The sequence below is a fragment of the Crotalus tigris genome, unplaced genomic scaffold (genome assembly GCF_016545835.1).
Source record: "Crotalus tigris isolate CLP2741 ecotype Arizona unplaced genomic scaffold, ASM1654583v1 scf7180000017545.3456711, whole genome shotgun sequence".
Taxonomy (NCBI): domain Eukaryota; kingdom Metazoa; phylum Chordata; class Lepidosauria; order Squamata; family Viperidae; genus Crotalus; species Crotalus tigris.
In genome coordinates, this window is record NW_024096464.1 from 1,678,048 (window position 1) to 1,694,478 (window position 16,431).

Sequence of the window (16,431 nt, forward strand, 5' to 3'; positions counted from 1 at the left end):
TTAAGCTATTTTAACTTCAAATTGCATTGTTCCAAGTGACTAGGCATTCTACAATGCAAGCCATGGTAAACTCGACATACTACTGATGCTGCCAAAGGACTGAAATTGCACTAATTCACTATGTCACTAATTAAGTGGGCTTAAAAGGTCATCCTTAGAACAGAACCAAATATACCCTAGAATTAAGAGTTTTCTGCTAAAATAAAAACTACTGCTCAGTTTGCAATCACAAATAATACTAAATATCAATATGAAAATTGGAGAGAGAACAATGCTAATGAGGTCTTATTGGTTGAAAGATAGTTACGCAAACACTTATATCACTCCTTAAATAGCTTAGGTTGACTTAACACATTTCAGCATATGAAACTTACAAGAGTTCAAGGTATCAAGTTGTACTTGATCTTCATAGATTTAAAATCCTCCTGGATTTCCAAAATGAATTGTAACATTCTTAAATTCAGGATTACAGCATACATAAGAGTATAGGAAGTCAAACATAATGCTATAGTAGAGTTTGAGCTTTTACCTGTTCACTGCAAGACAGGTACTGCAACATGGTTGCAGAGAATTATCCAGATAAAATTGCTTTTAAGTGGATCATAATAAACTTTTGAGAGGAGTTGGACAAATATTCTATTTTAAAAAGTGATGCTTTGCCAGAAGCCCATTGCATCTCTATAAATGTGGCGAAATAATGGATGCAGTTCAACGCACTACAAAATGAATATGGAAGAGCATATTTCCATGGAAGCATTTATTTTGTAGATGAATCCCATTTACAAGAAGTTGATCTTATCTATCTCCCCTTCCTTGTTTCCATGTTAGGGCTTGAATCTAGAGTTTCTACCAATGTTCTGCAGAATCCAAAATATGTTTATATCAGTTACAGAATGATTTCTGCAGCTTATATACTGAATAATTGGAGTAATTAAAATACATTAATATAATCATTTTGTTCTACACTTTCATCATATTTTTTTAAAAAATTGGAACAAATTTCTCTCTTCTGTAAGAACCAAATTGCTTAACTCATACATAATGGTTCTTTCCTCAAAATATACTACAAATTCTATAGTTCTGTCTGATGTCAGCATATAACTTTAAATATAGTCATCACCGATAACTTTAAAGATAGTCATCTTTCCTCCAATGATGCACTCAACTAGTGTAAAATGGTTTTGGATGGGCAAATACAAGGGGCAGTTTCTGTATTCTAACAGCCTCACTGGCAAGATTGTTTTTCATACAAGATAGCTAAAAACACAAACTAGCTAAATCGTCAAACTTAACCCAACAAGTGTCTAAATTAGAGATGTCAAACTGCTATCTAGTTTTGTTAAGTGTATTATGTGATCAAACTGAAGCATAGCTTTAGATTTTGTACCAATTACAAGACAAATTTTGTTAGGGTTAGCTAGTATAAAACCAAATCCAATGAAATGTAAATCAATAATTTACATATATAGAGCATGTTTATATATGTCAATAATTGACATATATAAAGCAAGATTTAATCAATTTATCAAAAAATCTTTGTTTTCTTCCCCCGTTTAAAATATGAGCTTGTTCTTAAACATAATACAGTATAGATTAGAATCTCGCCTGCAGGCTTTGCATTCTTAAAGGCCATTGGGATTTCTTTCTTGCTTGTTTTTATTATATAATAATGTATTAATCTATTTCAGTGGATATGTGACTGAAGGTCTATTGAAACAAATATTGAAATATTGGAATTAAGGAGGCTTGTCTAAAAATAAGCATGTTGGATAGATTTCTGTGCTGTGTGTGTAATGCTACTCAAATAATGGGACTTTCCTCCTAAAAACCCCTCTAAATCTTCATTCTCAAACTGTTTTAAATCAAAACATTTTTAATGTTACCTAAAAGATTCTGAAGAAGATAGTAACAGGCAGAGGATAGTTATCGCTTCTATTCTTTGAACAGAAACTGCTTCTTCTGGAAATGTACGTTTCTTTAATAACTAATAATCAATATTGATGATGAATAGAGAATAGAGAATTCTAGTGTATAAAAATGAGTGCAATTCGTCATCTACCTGGGGTTAACCAGGACAGGGTTTTTGGAAGAAGGAGCAGACTACGTAGGATGAAACAGAGAATACTAGGGAAAATTGAGGACAGTCCAAACAGAAATATGTTTACAGCTATTGTTAAAAAGAACAGTGGCAAAACAGTGGCAAAAAAGGCAACAAAAGCTTTGGAGGAAATATCTTTCAAGCTATCCTGCATTAGGCTGACAACCAGAAGCTTTCCATATCAGTTAATACTATTTCAAAAGTAACATTACACAAATAATATGCTTCGGTACAATTATCTGCTTTACTTAATCTTCAAATAATGATGGGCTTTGGAAGTCTCAGAAAATCAAGTTAATTAATGTAGCAAAGATCACTTTGGACCAGGGGTGTCAAACTTCTGGCCTGCAGGCCAGTTTCATTATACTGAAGCCGCGCCCACCCCATTGCCGGCAATGCAAAGAGTCGCGATTTGTTGCGACATGGCATGTGACGTGGCGAGTTTGACACCCGTGCTCTGGACTCTGTTAAGATTTTGAGATCTATTTGTGGAACATTCAAATATTCTGCCCCCTTCATAATTGTGAAACATATCAGCTTTCACCATAGTTGTAAGTTTTAGCAACTGTATTAGAAGTCATAGGAATACCAGCAGTTTGTAATTACTATGAAAAGAAAAACAAACAAGAAAATGCACACTATCTATAAACTGTTTTATTTTAACTGAAAAATATTGATAATTGTAAAAATCCCGAATGTTAACTATGGGAACTACAGCACAACTAGACCCATCATTCTTATTTTCAGTCACTACGCAAGGTAGAACAGTCCATGTTTTTAATATCCAGGCAATATGGATCATCTGTCTTATAGGAGAAATAGTAGAGATCTTGTTTGACTGCCATAAGCAAGCCAGGAACACCTCGGACACCTCCATGCTGTGACGAGAACACCACATTTGGAATAGAATCTCTGGAGGATGGAGATGGAGATGGAATAGTTCGTAGCAAATGAGCATCCTGGAGACTCCAAATTCGCGTATAACAGTCTTGACCCACTAGGAAGAAAAAAGCAATATAAAATACGAACATAAACTGTAGCACTTAGCTATTTACAGACATTTCAATAAAACTAAGTTCTTCATCCACTGCCTTTCCCAAATTAGACTGCTTGCTATAGATTTTGGTAAAGGTGGCTGATTGTAATTAAAATGGGTGAAATGGCCATACAAACTGACAAACTTAGGAGGAGGAGATTGTATGTGGTACCAAGATGGAGATCAGAAAAGTCTGTCTTCTGCCACTGAGCTAGTAGCTAAATTTGGGTAATAAAAATTCCAATCAACTGAGCAAAGTGAACATGTATGTGAAAAGAGGCATGCCAGTTTGTCAGAGAAAAACTAACCTCTTTTAGAGAATAGTAGTTTTCCTGAAATCTGGATCAGTATCTCAAGCATATTATTAAAGCCAGTTAGGAGCTATTTTCATTTGGTACTTTGCTTACAAGTTTGAAAACAATAAATACCGCTTCCAGAGTCTTCGGTTTGCTCTCAGGCCAACTTCATTTTGTATACACTAACATAGACATGTGAAACATAAGGCCCGGAGGCTGGATGTGGCCCACAAAGTGGTTTCATGTGGCCTGCGAAGCCATCCTGGAACAGTGAGGAAACGGCCCCTGCTGCCTTGGAGCCAATGTACAATTTTGTGGTGGCCATCTATGCTGAAATATATTCAGTCTTAGCTCCACAAGGCCGTCTGGAAACAGCGAGGAACCAGCCCCTGCCGCATGCTGGGGAGGTGTCACCCTTTGTGAGGAATGAAGAAATGCACCATTGCCTGGAAGTGGTCAGCAAATGGCCCTCGCCTACTTCACATATCTGGCTTGATGGGCTCTGCCCTGGTCCCACCCCTTTCTGCCAGAGACCCTCAGATCTGTCCCACTCCTGCCCAGGCCCCCACAGGCACCCTTGATGTGAATGATGTAGAGCTGGTCACGCCCACCCAGTAAGCCACACCCACTCCATCCACGCCCACCCAGTAGGCCACACACACCCTGGCCACACACCCCGGCCCCCCGAGGGCAACCACAATGCTGATGTGGCCCTCAGTGAAATTGAGTTTGACACCCCTGCACTAACAGTATGCGCCCTACCTGTTTATTATTTAATAATACAGTCTATGACCAAGAATGCCATACCTGCTGAAAGAAGCCCTTCCTCCTCATTGATGTGCAAAGGAAGAATAGTATGCTCATTTTTATGACCGCTATATTCTTTTACACATTTTAGTTGTCTCAGGTCCCAGAGCTTTATCTGCAAGTGATCAAAGCCAACAGAACTAATATAACTCTATTTTAAGTAGAAGATGTTATTATCAAGAAAATTTTATTTAAAAAAATCCTACCTGGCCTAACATATCTGCAGCCAGGAGATACTGCTCACTTTTCAGGAGATTAAGAGATGTGATTGCTGAATCATGCAAGAATTGCCCAGCTTTCCATTTTTGCCCTTTATGGTTGGATTGACGGACATCAATACTGAAAATCTCTCCTGAACGACAACCATTATATAAAACTGGAGACTAGAAAAGCCAAGGAAGAAATTAAAACATTTTCAACTAAATCCACTCTCAAAAACAGCCTTTAATAACACTTTATATTGGATTTTTTTTTAGGCTACAGAAGCACATAAGGAGTTGTTAATTCTAATAATATATAAATTATAATATAAAAATGGGCTCAGTAATTCTATTTTATCCAAATGACAGCCAAAGTAGTGATGATGCAAGCAGCTGAAGAAAGAGGGCAAGGTTTAAGTTTATCTGTATCATATATCTTTATTACATATCCCGAACTGGTTGTCTGGCAAAAAGTGGTTGACATTAGCAGCAGATTTTCTAGTAACCAAATATTCAGCATTAATGACATTATATCATGTGATTATCTGAATAACAGGCTGCAATTTCTTTCTCCTAGAATGCCATTCCAACAAATTTAAACAGCCATTATGTTATAGCAGTTCATCTGCTTCTGTCCTCTCGTGCCCTTATTATATCCTGCCAGCATTAAGTTCTGGTGAATAAATGTATATCAAGCTGATAGCCTCTCCCACCTGGGTGGCAAATTGCTGTGCTAGAACATCACTGTTGGTATTAAATGTTTGATGATGACCAGTCACTGCATTAGTAACAACGATTCGTCGACTTAAACCTAAGACAAAAAAAAAAAGTTAAGTGACAAGTGTATAATAAGAAGACACCATAATGGAAATTTGAATTACTAACCTGTGCTAAAGCAGTTATTCGCCTGAGGGTTATGACACCAGGCACAAGACCAGGCTGTGGAGATGTTGAACCTCCATGATATTCCACACTGATCTCCTAAAACAAATAGGAAGATATTAAATGCCACCATGAAGTTGGAAATATGCTCCATACAAATCTATGTCCTGTCATTTCTGAACATAATATAATTATTTCAGGAGAAAAATATGGCAATACGTGAAACAATGTTTTAAAAATGAAGCAATTTCATTGTTTGTAATTTGTAAGCTGCCCAGAGTCACTTTGTAGGAAAAAGGATGGTATAGAAATTTAATTAATAAATAATGTTGTAAAGAATGCAAGTGATAATTCTTAGAATCTGGGCAAATTTTCTATTTGGAGGCAGAGGTGTTTATACTAATACGTGGAATTAAAAATCCTTCCGACATTACACATTTCATGATAGTTAACATGTTGTTTGAAAAAAAACTAGTTATTAGCTTTTCTAAATATGTTTCAGCATCATTAAAGACACTTAAATTTTTTTGTCCCATATCTTCGTTAAATCTTGTTTGCTTAATGTGTTTATGACTTTTACTAATATTGGACTTCACAAGTTTCTATATCCCTAACCTGAGACAGAAATCCAAGTTCTTACAATAATGTATATAGCGTAGCAAAAAATGTTCATACTTTCCTCCTGGACCAATATTATTGTATTTTATCACACATCAACAGCAATAGTTTAAATGCATTTTCCAGGGAAAATACGTCTATTTTATAATATCTATAGCAATGGTGGCGAACCTATGGCACGCGTGCCAGAGGCGGCACTCAGAGCTCTCTCTGTGGGCACACATGCTATCGCCCCAGCCCCGTCTCCCCCCGCAGCCCCCTCACCAGCATCCCCCCCTCAAGGAGAGTCGCCCCCAGGCATGGACCACATGGAGCAGCACAGCCAAGGACATGGCAGCCAGGCAGCAGGGACAAGACTCCGCCCTCAGGCCCCGTCGCACACAGATGATGCATGGAGTGTAGAAGGCGTGGCCACCATGGCGCTGCTGGGCCACCTAGGCAATCCGCAGCAGGCCGTGGAGGCGGTGAGTGGCCGGGTGGGGGGTGGGGCAAGGCAGTTTTGGGGCACTCGGTCTCTAAAAGGTTCGCCATCACTGATCTATAGATAAGACATGTTTTCAAATTTCAGTTCCTTGTTAATATTCTCATGGATCAAAAATATATACCTATATGAGTAGGAATTAATAGAGTAGCAGCAGACACAACATTCTCTTCAGAGATAAGTAAGCATTTATTGATCTATTTAAAACATTTATATAGCCGCCTATATAATAACAAACTCTTCCTTTTTGTCTCGTCCTCAAACAAATATGAAATACCTATGTTAGAGGTATTGAAGAACGAAGCTGGGAGCAGGCTAGCACACCCTAAGTTTTCTGCAACACCCATGAGGCACAACTTGAAAAATGCAGTTAAGGATATTAAAGATGCAAAGAGTGTGCATAAAAACAAAGTATGTCACATAACATCAGGCTAAGAGGCACAATAGATCAACCTCTGCAATGAACACACCGATAAAATCTTTCACTAGAAAACAGTAGCGTTCAGATTATATTAAACTATACAGTAAAATATTCATTCACTGAAACTAATGCTTCCATTTTCTGATTTTACTGATTCATTGCAATGATTTTACACTGTTCATTTGAAAGATTCTGGGCAGTTTTTGACCATTAAAATTCCATCCCTCTTTTTTTAACAAAATGAAAAAAGAAATATTCTTCCTCTTTCGTCCATAAAGGAGGATGAGGGCAACAAAGGCTATAATCAGCATTTCTTAATCTGGTTTACAAAATAGCAAAAATATGTTTTGTTTTTAGTACAGGATTTTACAGAAGTGCTACACTTTGTGGCAGATATGACCTTGACTTCATATTAGTCTGCAGCGGCCAAGCCTTCTTATCAAATGGTAACTTTAAATCACTTTTTAACTTTCAAATCAAGAATGTAGCTGCATATGATTCTCAACAAATATTCTCCCATTCCCTTTGCTACAGTCTCAATCCAGAAGAATTTAATATCATCAAGAAACCTTACAGAGTTGATTTTTAGTTTTTTAAAAACAAAGTTACCCTGTGCAATAGTTTTGTAATGAATCTAAACTTAGACATCCGTTATTTAATAACAAGGATATAAAACATGAGAATCCAGATGACTCAAAGAGGCCCAGCACACAGAATTCACCTTGGAAAACAAAAGACAGATAAGCATATTACAGCAAACAGTAGGGAAAATTAAATGAGAAGACTGGAGCAAGTGCTAAAAAAGATGCAAAATATTCAATAGGCAACAATACTTTGGAATGAAAGTAACTATATAGAAAAACAGGAATATGTCACTAGGAATATGTAGGCCTCAGTAAATATTAATATCATCAAGAAACCTTACAGAGTTGATTTTTAGTTTTTTAAAAACAAAGTTACTCTGTGCAATAGTTTTGTAATGAATCTAAACTTAGACATCCATTATTTAATAACAAGGATATAAAACATGAGAATCCAGATGACTCAAAGAGGCCCAGCACACAGAATTCACCTTGGAAAACAAAAGGCAGATAAACATATTACAGCAAACAGTAGGGAAAATTAAATGAGAAGACTGGAGCAAGTGCTCAAAAAGATGCAAAGAATTCAATAGGCAACAATACTTTGGAATGAAAGTAACTATATAGAAAAACAGGAATATATCACTAGGAATATGTAGGCCTCAGTAAATATTTTATTAAATCTTTTATATGCTTCAAACTAAACAAAGAGCAACCAACAAAAATAAAATGAAACCATATTAAAACAGATTGCAATGAGGACTATTCAGACAACCAGAAAATTTGATTTTTATAGGCAGGGGTAGAACTGCTCTAAACTTTTCAGAATATATTAGTTGAAGGTATGAATCATTAATATTCATTTTAATTGCTTACTAGACAACCTGCAACCTGTTGGGTCATTGCTTCAGAGAAATGTCCTTACTTAAACAGAGAAACATACTGACTGCAGACAGACAGGCAGGCAAAAAAAAAAAAAAAGTCATTGGGACTTCCAATATCCTGGTGGCTCCCCGCTTAGATTTCCTTGTGGGAAGCTGCCAATGAGCCCTGGAAATCTTCCCTTCCCAGTAGGCAAGTAAGTGATTGCTGCCAGGTGAGGAAGGGAACAAGGGAGTGTGTACATGGCCAGCAATATAGCATGACTGGATCATTTCTCCATTGACTTTCTCCTTGCAAGTTTCCCACAAGACTTTACTAGCAGGAAAGGTGGCAAGGAGCATAAAAGCATCAGCAATCATATCAGTAGTGCTGAAGCAGCAAACAAACAAACAAACAAACAAAAAGCACATTTCAATCCCTGGGAAGTAATGGATCCCAGCAGTTGTTGACAAGTTTTGCCCTATTGAAAGTTATAAAGTATCGAACAGGCATGGAAGTTTTAGTAGTATATAGATGGACACGAACAGAAATTCCTTTTTAAAAGCCAGATTGCAATGTAAAAAGAAATGTATAGGACACATCCATTGCATCTAGCCTAAATTATGATAAGCAAAATACTACAACTGATGAAGTGGGAAAAAACACATTCTAACAAGTTCTCAGGTTAATTACTCAGTAGAACTCAGACATTCTATTCACACAAGAACCAACGCCCTGACGATTTGTAATACTTTTTAATTCTTACCCAGTATTTTAAACTGAGTAAATTAAACTGTATAAAAAGACATTTATATCCTATCTTTTAAAAATAGTCCAGGGCTAGAAATATAATAAAATAATTAAAAACCCAAAGGGAAACATCAATGGAGATAATAAATGCCTAAAATAATAGAATTATTTACATAGCATCAAAATGTCAGCAAAAAGGATGCCTTTACTGAGATGTATTTTGGAAAGCCCTTTCACTTTATGTACAAGTGGGGGCATCTAGAGGATCTACACTGACCTCAGTAAGGTCAAATGGAGAGAAGAGATCCATGTGATATCTCGGCTCTGCCTGGTGAAGCCATAAACCCCTGGGCTTGAAACAGGGGTTGGGAAAACGATCAGGAGCTACTACAGTTACTTAGAAAGAAATGATTTCTCAGCATCTAGAACACAGCAACATGTTCTAATCTAAACTACAAATTCTGAAGCAATCCATATATATGCTTAGAATAGCTTAGACCTGGGTTTGGACCAGTACCCAGCCATGGCATGCCAGCAACCGGTCCGCACACACAAGCAAAGCCCCATCCGTGGGATGCAGGCAGCACACAAAACCATGCACCCTCCGGTCTGTGGAAAAACCTCTCTCCTTGGAACACCCTGGTGCCCAAAAGGTTGGGGACCTCTGGCCTAGACTGATTAGAGTAGGATACCTGAGGTGCATCAGCTCAAACGGGTAAAAAACATTCTGGAGTATGAGCCAAGAGAACTCCCAAACATGTTTTTTATTTTACGAAGAATTTATCCAACTCAGGAGTTGTACTGAATTCTACAAAAACTTCTATCACAAAAGTTGAATGAATTCCATTTGGGTGCTATATTTACCATTTTCAATCCTTAAATATTCTGCATTGTTTCTTTTTAAAACTCATTTAACTTTTCATTTTGTAAAATCAACCAAATATAATTTACGGTAACTAAAATCATCAACCATAATGTTTATCAAATAAAACCTTAACCACAAGATTATAATTTATGTCATCAAAAGATATGAGTGATTGCAGGACAGAATACCTTCCGATTTGTGAAACATGGGTTATCACACATCTCTACGGTAAGAGAATTCTTTCCCAAACCACTGAGGTCGACAATTCCATATTTACATCCTCCTCGTTCTGCCTCACTCACAGTGATTATTCTCTCAGAGGCAGTGTCTGCCTGCAAAAGATGTAAATTATTCTACAATGTTATATTCCACAGTTTTTCTCTGAAGGCACATCCACTGAGTCAACGATGGAGAATATTTTGTATTCCTTTTAAATAGTTAATGTCCCCAAATGTCATAGGTAACACATGTCAAACATTTCTCTCATCTCACAGTCTCATTCTAGTTAACAGTTGCATTCTTCCAAATGTTTCTTAAAAGAATTTGTAAAAATACTTAGGAGAATATCTGCAAGAAAAAAAATCCTTAATGTAAAATCATATTATAACCTTAATGCAGACATGTCAAACTCACGACGTCATGTGACGTCGTGCAACGTATCGGGACAGTTTTGCCATTGCCGGCAATGGGGTGGGCATGGCTTCCGAATGACGCATCTGGCCTGTGGGCCGGCAGTTTGACACCCCTGCCTTAATGTAAATATTGTTTATTGAGCTTATAAATTGCTCTACTCAACTGACTCTAAGCATTATACCATTCCATAAATCTGTAATCTGAGTTAAATATATAATAAAAAATTAAAACCAACAAATCTGCCACCATACCACAATTAGTTTAAAATTGTTGCTTCCAGAAACTGAAGAATTTAGGTTCTCAATTTCTAATTTTCTTCTCTGCATGCAATTCACCTTTAATTCATGAATTAGCCTACATAAGAAAGCAAAACAAAGAAAATTAAATAAACTGAAACTGAATGTCAATAGAGGCTATTACTTAGCTAAAAGGCAGTTTTCAATTGCTCAAAAATCTCCAGTTCTGTTTATTCCTGTGTTTTAACCAGACTATTTGGGTAAAGTTATTTTTAAAATATTAGATGTATATGGGATATACATATACATTAAAATAACATTAACGGATCAAAGGTAAACAAAAAGATAAATATCTGTAGGTTTACTCTTTCTGTAATATCCTAAAATAGAATGTATCCATCCAGGAAGAGCCTTTTGAAGATCCCCCAACTTCATACAGTTCATGGGGCCACAGATCAAGTGATAAGATCTTCTTGATGATAGACTCTACTGCATCAAACATTTTATGCCTATCTTTACACATGGCCCCAATTCATCCTGACTTCAGGAAGCAAGTTAAAGGGTACCGTTATAGTGTGCTTTTGACTTACAGTTTTGTTTGCATGATCTTCTTATGAATGTTACTATTTTAATTGATTTTTTGTATTATATTTGTATTGTATTATATTTAATGTATTATATTTAAAATATTGAATACTGCTGAGATTCTATGTGGAATGGGCAATTTAATAAAACTGTCAAGCAGGTAAATTAGGATAAACCCATAAAAATACTATGTCTCCAGTAAACAGCCCCCTGGTATAAGGTTTTAGTCTAGCAAACAGATTCTATTTTCTGCGAGACTATTAAGGTCAACACTATAAGCATAAAAACTCTGCCACATAAACAGGTTTTAAAATATCTTACCTGCAATAAGTGATAGAACTATAGAAACCTAATTGTTTCTTGCGTAAGATAATTGAAGAGTTCAGCCCAGATCTAGGTGTTTTCTATTGAAAACAATAAAAAACAAAATGTTTCTTATTCAGATTAAATTATGTGTGGTTACCATTTTAATATCCAAAAATTGAATGGATTTCGTACAATGGCAGACCCCCTTACTATGGTCAAACCAATAGTTTAGGATTGTAACTAATTGTTATTAGCATAAAGATTTATAATGAAACTCAGATGAAAATAAAGAAAAGACTACAATCTATCACAAAACTAATTTTAATGAGACGAAAGGGTTTAAAAGCAAGTACGAAATGTTAGCATTATGTGACTGTAATTCAACCGTACCTTTACCATTTTCTCATCCTCTTTTAAAAGTTTTAACCTTTGCCTTTCCATCTCTTTCTGATGAATACCCTCCTTGGTGAGAGGATTACAGTTGTTATGCCCAGGAAGTAAACGAAAATAGCGATTCTTTTCAGGATCATAATAAAATCCTGGTAATTCTTTAAAAAAGAGAACGACAAATCCTATTATTAGAAGGCTCTTTCAACTTCTTCAAAACTTGCACAGTATTGCAGTTTTAGGATCTGGAATAAGAAACTTCATGCTTCCAGTTCAATCCAAAGAAGTTGCTTTTGTTTGTTGTACTACAAATAAGCATGGCTACTAAAATAATAATAAAAATCCAGTCTGAACATCTGGCTCATTGTGCAACAAACCATGATAAAATATAAGAATAATTTATACTAGTAAGATTAAAATAACTCAAAATAAAATTCAGCAAGTAGAACAGCAATGTTTATTCTAAAATTTTTAAAATGAATTTTATGTAAAAGTTATCTAGCACACTATCTTCACCAAAACGCAACTATACTGTGCTTATGCTGTATATTTTTCTCAAAATATTCAGACTTTAGATGCACTTTAGATACTAGTTATGGTAGTTATAAAATAGCCAATCACACACATTTGCTGCAATTAGCAAAATATTTGCATCCGAGCAATTACATAAAATTGTCTAACAATCATAATCTGAGAGAAGAGGAACGAATGTAAACTGTAAATTATGAGAAAAAAATGTCTTCCTATATTAATACTTGGGGAAAAAAATAAATTATTACTAAAAACAGTCATTTTCTATTTATCCATATAATTTGTCATTTTGAAAATTTATTTTTAACCATGAAGGAAAATCATGTTTTGAAAAGTTTAATGACTTTTTTGGATCAAACCTATAGAAGTAATAGAAACCTACCTGGAACTGAAGAACTTTGGCGTGAATGGGAAGATGCAGAAGGTGATTCAGTTTGGCTTCTACCTGAGTTCTGCAAACTTTGCAATTCTCTTTGTTCAGGCCTATGAATATGTGAAAAAGAAAGACGATAATAGACAAGCTAAATAATGAAACAACCATCGAACACAGAAATACTCAAGGGCTAAAAGTTTATAAAGAGTAGAAAATGATGTCAAAAATTCCATTACTGTATATAGCACAATATTGCATCTGAACTATATCTTTAAATTAGTTTCTCAGGCCTTTCATTAATTTACTGAAGCAGCTAACAAAGCATGGAGCATACTGAGAAATGGCCTCCATTAGACTAAAGAATCTTGGAACTGCAGGAGAAATCTGCAGTTAATAGAATTCTTGGTGTCTGCCAAATATGTTTATGACAGCATCTAACATTTAGAAGTGGCTTTACCATAGTGCCAATAAAAGCCCTCTCTGCCATGTCCTCTTAAATCACAGAAGAGTAATGATGGCATAGCAATTCCTTTCAGGTGCTACAGTGAAAAAAAAAAAGGAAGTAACCTTAATATAGAGCTGAAGTTCACAAGCTGAATGTACAAGCATTTCTTAAGGATTACCCCAATTAGTAATAATAAACCAAAACATAAAATGTTCCAAGTACTACAGTATAAGGATGGGCTACATGACCTTAAAAGTAGCAAAGTATTTATAGTAGATAGAAAACAGCAACCTATACAGCATAATCAAGATGAGGATTTGCTTTTTATCAACTTCCAGCACATAATTTTTAAATAATCTACTCTCTTTGAAATACATTTTTAAAAGGCCAAAAATAAATACTTGCCTTTCAGTAGAATGCTGATGGTGGAATACCATATAAGGCTGGGTATTACGTATTCGTCTATGATTATGCTGTTCATGGTTTCTTCTATCTTGCCACCTATTTCTCTTCATCTCTGTAATGAATAAAGGTACTTTACAATATAACTTAAGCTTTTTGAGTAATGTTAATAGCTTTGGAATTCAATAATCTATCAAAAAAATAAATAACAAGCATGTCCACTTAAATATTTTTAAAAAATAAATGGTGGCCACCATCGTGATCTGCAAATTTAACACGGACAGGAGAACTTGTTCCAATGTGCATACAAGAGTCATAATTAGGCACAAATTGTCCACCAGTTTGTAAACAAGTTCATCAAATTGACCCTTTCTTTGTACAAATTTAATCCAAGTATGCAACATATTCCAAAATTATACACAAATGGTCCGTCTTAGGAACACTTCATTTTCAATAAATTTCATTTACAGGAAAAAGTACAGGAAGAAAGAAAAGTCAAACTTAACTCATTGTCACTATATGGACATAGATAAACCTTTTTTTTCCGCGTCAGTAAATAAATTGTTGCTGTGTTTTTGACTTTTCAGTCAAGCCTACAATCTGATATGACCCTATTGCCTTCAATCCAAGAACTATTGTAACTAGAACTGACTCTGTTTTGAGCCCAGATAAGCTCAACATCAGGGGCTACAGGTAAGTGAAAGATAGTGATTTGCCTTTTTTGAATTTATTAAATTTGAACTTCTGCAACTACTAGCTTTAGGAGACAATCAAGCTGGTGTATAACATCAATATACGTTTAGCATGGCAGTTTTTATCTGCAGTGACTTAGGCTTAAGCTATTCTCTTCACATTATTACTCTGCCCCAGTCGCATGTTGCCTCCCTGTCTTCATTTTGTCTTTATCACAATCTGCTTAGTTAGCTCACACAGAAAGGATTACCATACAATTATCCACAGACTTTAGGGCTTAAAGATTTTTTTGATTCTGAATTTCCTCCACATCTAGCCTCTTATCCCAAAGTGTTTCAAAGTTCAAGGAAGATGGTACCAAAAACATAAGCAAAGACACTGATATAACAAGCTCAATATTTGGAAATCCTGCAGATGCATCGATCTATTTCTCTTGGGAAAAACATTAAGCATTAAACATTTGCTATTGTGGGGTCCTTGGTGCCCTCTGAGCTTGGTTGTTTTCTTCCAGACATTTCATTACCAGGTAACAAAGCTCAGAGAGTACCAAGGGACTCACAGTTCAACCTTGAGCTACAAATATTCTCTCCTATCAGAGCTGAGGAAGCTTCTTGGATGAGAAGCAAAACATCTTCAAAGAAAAACAAGAAAATCCAGTTGCTTTGTGAAAAAAGCACCTTTGGGTCTCCTATCGGAAGTTTGCCATTGTCTTCTGCTGGGACTTTTTTTTTTTTAAAAAAACAAAACATTGTTTGACTTCAACAGCCTTCCATCCAAGTCCAAGTCAGACCCTGCCTAGTTTCTCAAAACCAGCTAACATCAACTAGGTGACTTCCACGATCATATAGTCACGCAGTTCGCCTTTTAGATCCTCTGCTCAGTGCAGGAATCCAATCCAAAGCCTCCGCGAGAAATGGTGGCTGCCCTCTGCTTCAGCCCAGCCATCTCTGAAGAGCTCCCCGGTTCCTGGGTAACCACACCATCTGAAATCTCCATCTCCAAAGCACCCGAGAGCAGGACAAGAAGCAATGGATGGAAACCAATCAAGGAGAGAAGCAATCTAGGACTAAGGAGAAATTTCCTGACAGTTAGAACAATTAATCAGTAGAACAACCTACCTCCAGAAGTTGTGAACGCTCCAATAATGGAAGTTTTTAAGAAGAGATTAGACACCCACTTGTCTGAAATGGTATAGGGTTTCCTGCCTGAGCAGGGGGTTGGACTAGAAGACCTCCAAGGTAAGGTCTGTCCTGCCCTGTCTTATCCTTAAATGCCTGCCCTTTGCTGCTTATTCAGACCTCTCTAAATTCGCAGAGGAGCCCTCCCGCTCTCCTTCAATCTAACTGCTACCACCAGGCACGAGCAGAGGAAGGAGATTTAGGCCCCGTCCTGCCTTTTTCTCCCGTCGTGAAAGTCACGGATCTCACCCTCGCCATGAACCCGCCTAACCCGCAGCGGAGGACTTCGTTTTCGCTTGCAGCAACCTCTCAGCCACCCGGAGATTTTAATTGGCCAACAGCGGGCGCCTATCCCGTTGCGCGTTCTTTCCACAATGCGGAAACAGAAGCTTCCGAGGCATTCCCTCTGTCACGTGGCCTTGTTCCCTTGCCCCTAAAAAAAGAATCGGGTCACGCGATTGTCCGGCCTTGAGGGGGAGGGAACTTACTAAACACGTGCAGAAGTGGGCGTGTGCTGTGTGGAGAAAGGGGCTGTGACAGGAGAATGTGCGAATGCGCATACAAAAAGGGTAACTGTGTGACGGTATTTCTCGATCTTGACCGCGGGAGGGTGGGTGGATTTCAACTCCCGCTTGGTTGGGGAATTCTGGGAATTGAAGTCCACACGTCTTCAAGTTGCCAAGGTTGAGAAACACCGGGTTAGAGGACAAACCTGTCAGGATTGTAGAACTGAAATGTACATTTTCTTTAAAAAAAAAGGTGAGAA

General features: G+C 36.8%; 1 protein-coding gene across 6 annotated transcripts; it reads right to left on the reverse strand.

The window, feature by feature from the left end:
• Nucleotides 1-2,732: 2,732 nt before the first annotated feature.
• On the reverse strand, nt 2,733-16,081 carry DCAF4 (DDB1 and CUL4 associated factor 4). 6 transcript variants are annotated; one of them, XM_039333423.1, is made up of 14 exons: nt 15,606-16,081; nt 13,798-13,909; nt 12,957-13,057; nt 12,047-12,204; nt 11,672-11,754; nt 10,781-10,883; nt 10,085-10,228; nt 7,511-7,560; nt 6,696-6,775; nt 5,323-5,418; nt 5,151-5,248; nt 4,444-4,620; nt 4,238-4,352; nt 2,733-3,095 (listed from the first exon to the last, which is right to left on the reverse strand). In XM_039333423.1, exons 2-14 carry the CDS (start codon nt 13,905-13,907, stop codon nt 2,842-2,844), a joined length of 1,569 nt encoding a protein of 522 aa, XP_039189357.1. In that variant the 5' UTR covers nt 13,908-13,909; nt 15,606-16,081; the 3' UTR covers nt 2,733-2,841. The 6 variants fall into 6 exon arrangements, with proteins under 6 accessions (XP_039189357.1, XP_039189283.1, XP_039189262.1 ...); XM_039333349.1 differs by lacking the exon at nt 7,511-7,560 and adding an exon at nt 7,862-7,911 and having other exon boundaries at nt 15,915-16,080; XM_039333328.1 differs by lacking the exon at nt 7,511-7,560 and adding an exon at nt 7,862-7,911 and having other exon boundaries at nt 15,606-16,080.
• Nucleotides 16,082-16,431: the final 350 nt, after the last annotated feature.

Bases quoted from the DNA above. Each gene is read 5' to 3' on its own strand.
- DCAF4 (XM_039333423.1), bottom strand. From the start codon at position 13,907: ATGAAGAGAAATAGGTGGCAAGATAGAAGAAACCATGAACAGCATAAT. The intron at 4,621-5,150 runs GTGGGAGAGGCT...TGGCTTTTCTAG, and splicing joins CACAGCAATTTGCCACCCAG to TCTCCAGTTTTATATAATGG. The intron at 4,353-4,443 runs GTAGGATTTTTT...GATCACTTGCAG, and splicing joins CTGCAGATATGTTAGGCCAG to ATAAAGCTCTGGGACCTGAG.